General features: G+C 43.2%; 1 protein-coding gene across 1 annotated transcript in view; it reads left to right on the top strand.

Annotated features, from left to right (window-relative positions):
- Positions 1-612, top strand: part of RSKR (ribosomal protein S6 kinase related) — a 3,829-nt gene extending 3,217 nt beyond the window's left edge. The window contains 1 exon segment of the mRNA XM_007452465.1: positions 388-612. Within this exon segment, the coding sequence (XP_007452527.1) occupies positions 388-612 (225 nt within the window).
- The last annotated feature ends 2,427 nt before the right edge of the window (positions 613-3,039 follow it).

Below are 3,039 nucleotides of genomic sequence, written 5' to 3'. Positions count from 1 at the left end.
TCCCTATCCCTGAAGTGATACCTCCCCATTCCTCTGATTAATTGTTAAGGGGGGATTCCAACTCGATCGAGTACTACCTCACTACTTGCCTTCTAACCAACACTTCAAATTTTATTCGAGTTCCTGGTCCTCCAAAGCTCGTCCCCGTCCATAGCAGGTCACTTCTGAGAGAGTGGGCTAGTGCTGCTCTCTTACCACTACTACTACTTTATTCCTACCTTTGCCCCCAGATTAGCCTGTTTCTCCCACTTTTACATATCCTCTACTCTTTTGGGTTCTTCTCCCTGCCCTCCACAGATCCATGAACTTCTTTCTCCTTTTCCAGCTTCTCTGTTCAGTCCCTTTCCTATCCCAGTCTCTCATCCTTCATGCCCTATTTCTCTTCAGCTATTATGCCAGAATCCCCTCCACCGTCTACGTTATTTGCATCACTTCCAGGTCCACCCTTTCTTTCGGGGTGTGGCCTTTGACCCAGAGCTCCTACAGAAGCATCCAGTGAACTTTGTCATGGAGACACAAGCTACCCAGCCCAGTCCATCATCGGAGTCCATGTTCTTCAAGGACTTTGACTGTAATCTGGAGTCCTTCCTGGTGCACCCCAGCCTGGCTTGAGTTCCTCTACTGTAGTTGGGGCTCATCTGGGAACCTGAGGACCTCCTCTGCTGCCAATTCAGTGTGACCACCTTGATGATTCAGTTTGTTTTTACTTTGTAGCCTCTTATCATTCTGTTCCTCTAGGTGTTGGACCAGAATTCACACTGGGCATTCTGCGGTTGGTAGTCACAATGCCCTAGTCCTTACCCCATCATACAACCCATCTCTCAATTCAACATCTCAGATCAGAGTGTGGACCTTTTCCTTTGTTTCATTTCTCCAGTGTTTATACCCTGCAGTTTTTAGCCAGAAGTTTATTCCACTTTTCCTTCTCCTTGTTTCTGTGCCATGTTTCCTTTTGTGAGCAATAACAGCACTTCATGGGTTCCCAAGGTGCTGCTATTTATGTGTTTAATAGGCTTGTCAGAAGCAGTATGAATGTTTTTCAGAGTTCTCAAAAGCTGGTATTTGTTTCAACCCCTAAATATGCAGGTAAAACATATGATCTGGGGGCTCAAAGTCAGTCTAACTTTTAAAAATTTAAAAAGTGAATCTAATAGCCTACTGTGAGGAAGAGAATAAGAAATGAAACATGGGTGGGTTAAATGTCTTCTCTAGGGGGTAATTGGAATAGCTATACACATTTTTTCCAAAACAAAACCTCTTTGAAGGACACAAGGATTCTTAAACTGATCACTTCCCTAGACAGCCCAGGTTTCAGTTGGTGATGGGCAAACCAAGGGGTTAAGAGGCATGATATCAACTTTGAGATTTAAGATCAGAGATGTAACTCAAGAACCTTTTCCTTTAGGAAAATCACCTGGACCTTAAATCTGTATACATTTCTGGCCTTTGTGACTTCTTTTCATTTTTCTTAAACCAACTTCTTAAAAGTTTCATTTTCTTTATTCTTCAGTTATATCTGATCTCTCTTTCCAAACCAAAGAGAGTCTGGGAAGTATTCTGAGTACTATTTATTAATTTTGTCCCTGGATTAAGCCAGATATGCCCTGTACATAGCTGGCCTCTGCAGAACTGCTTTTTCTGAATTGTACTTTGGCAATCCATATGAAAATCCCTATGAAATTTAATTGCTGTGGATACTGCAAAGCATGTTTATCATTATAATTCATAATGTTCTATATAAGGATGCATGGAAGAAATTTTCTCTGAACCCAGTTATTCTTTTCCTGAATTGCTGGTTGGTTTTTACCTTAAAGACAGTAAATATTCAACTGACTCTATTTTTCTTTTCATATTGATGCTAGACCACTTAGACCCCAGTTTGTGGCCCACTTCCAGCAAGTGTTTAGGACCTCATGTTATGTTTTGTATGCTAGCCACGTTCTTGGTTCCATCATCTTCCTTTTTGACCTTTACTTTCCTTATTCTCTTCTCATTTTTCTGTTTTAGTCCTTTTTTTTTTTTTTTACATCTTACTAGATTATCTCCATCTTTGTAAGCCTTTTAGAATGAAGTTGAGATATAAATAAATAAATGAATGTATCCTTGATCCTTTTGATTATCTCACTTGTTTATCTTTAGAGACTTTTTAGGCTTTATTACATATTTTTAAAGTTGTAATGACCAGAACTGCCACACTGGATAAAAACCAATACTGGGGGCTTCCCTGGTGGCGCAGTGGTTAAGAGTCTGCCTGCCAATGCGAGGGACACAGGTTCGAGCCCTGGCCCGGGAAGATCCCACATGCCGCGGAGCAACTAAGCCCGTGCACCACAACTACTGAGCCTGCAATCTAGAGCCCACAAGCCACAACTACTGAGCCCACGTGCCACAACTACTGAAGCCTGTGCACCTAGAGCCCATGCTCCACAACAACAGAAGCCACGACAATGAGAAGCCTGCGCACCACAACAAAGAGTAGCCCCCGCTCACTGCAACTAGAGAAAGCCTGCGCACAGCAACAAAGACCCAACACGCCAAAAAATAAATAATTAAAAAAAACCCAAAAACAACAAAAAAACAATACTGAATACTAGAAATGGGAATCAATGGCTTCTAAAATAGTAGTTAAGAGTATTAGATTGGGGCTTCCCTGGTGGCGCAGTGGTTGGGAGTCCACCTGCCGACACGGGGGACGGGGGTTCATGCCCCAGTCCGGGAGGATCCCACATGCCGCGGAGCGGCTGGGCCCGTGAGCCGTGGCCGCTGAGCCTGCGCGTCCGGAGCCTGTGCTCTGCAACGGGAGAGGCCACAGCAGTGAGAGGCCCGCGTTCCGCAAAAAAAAAAAACAGTATTAGACTGGAATTTAGGAGACCTAGTGCCTAGACCCACCAATAAATATTTCGGTGTCTTTATACAAGTCATTTTAACTCTCTGGACCTAGTTTCCTAATGTATACAACCACTGGTTCTTCATTGTGGGAGACAGGTTTCAGATTTCTGTGATACTTCTTCAAAGGGCAGATGCAGATGATTTTATGAT

Source organism: Lipotes vexillifer, unplaced genomic scaffold (assembly GCF_000442215.2).
Source record: "Lipotes vexillifer unplaced genomic scaffold, Lipotes_vexillifer_v1.1 scaffold216, whole genome shotgun sequence".
NCBI lineage: Eukaryota > Metazoa > Chordata > Mammalia > Artiodactyla > Lipotidae > Lipotes > Lipotes vexillifer.
Note: the sequence above shows the minus strand (reverse complement) of the source record. Positions and strands in the feature narration are given on the sequence as shown.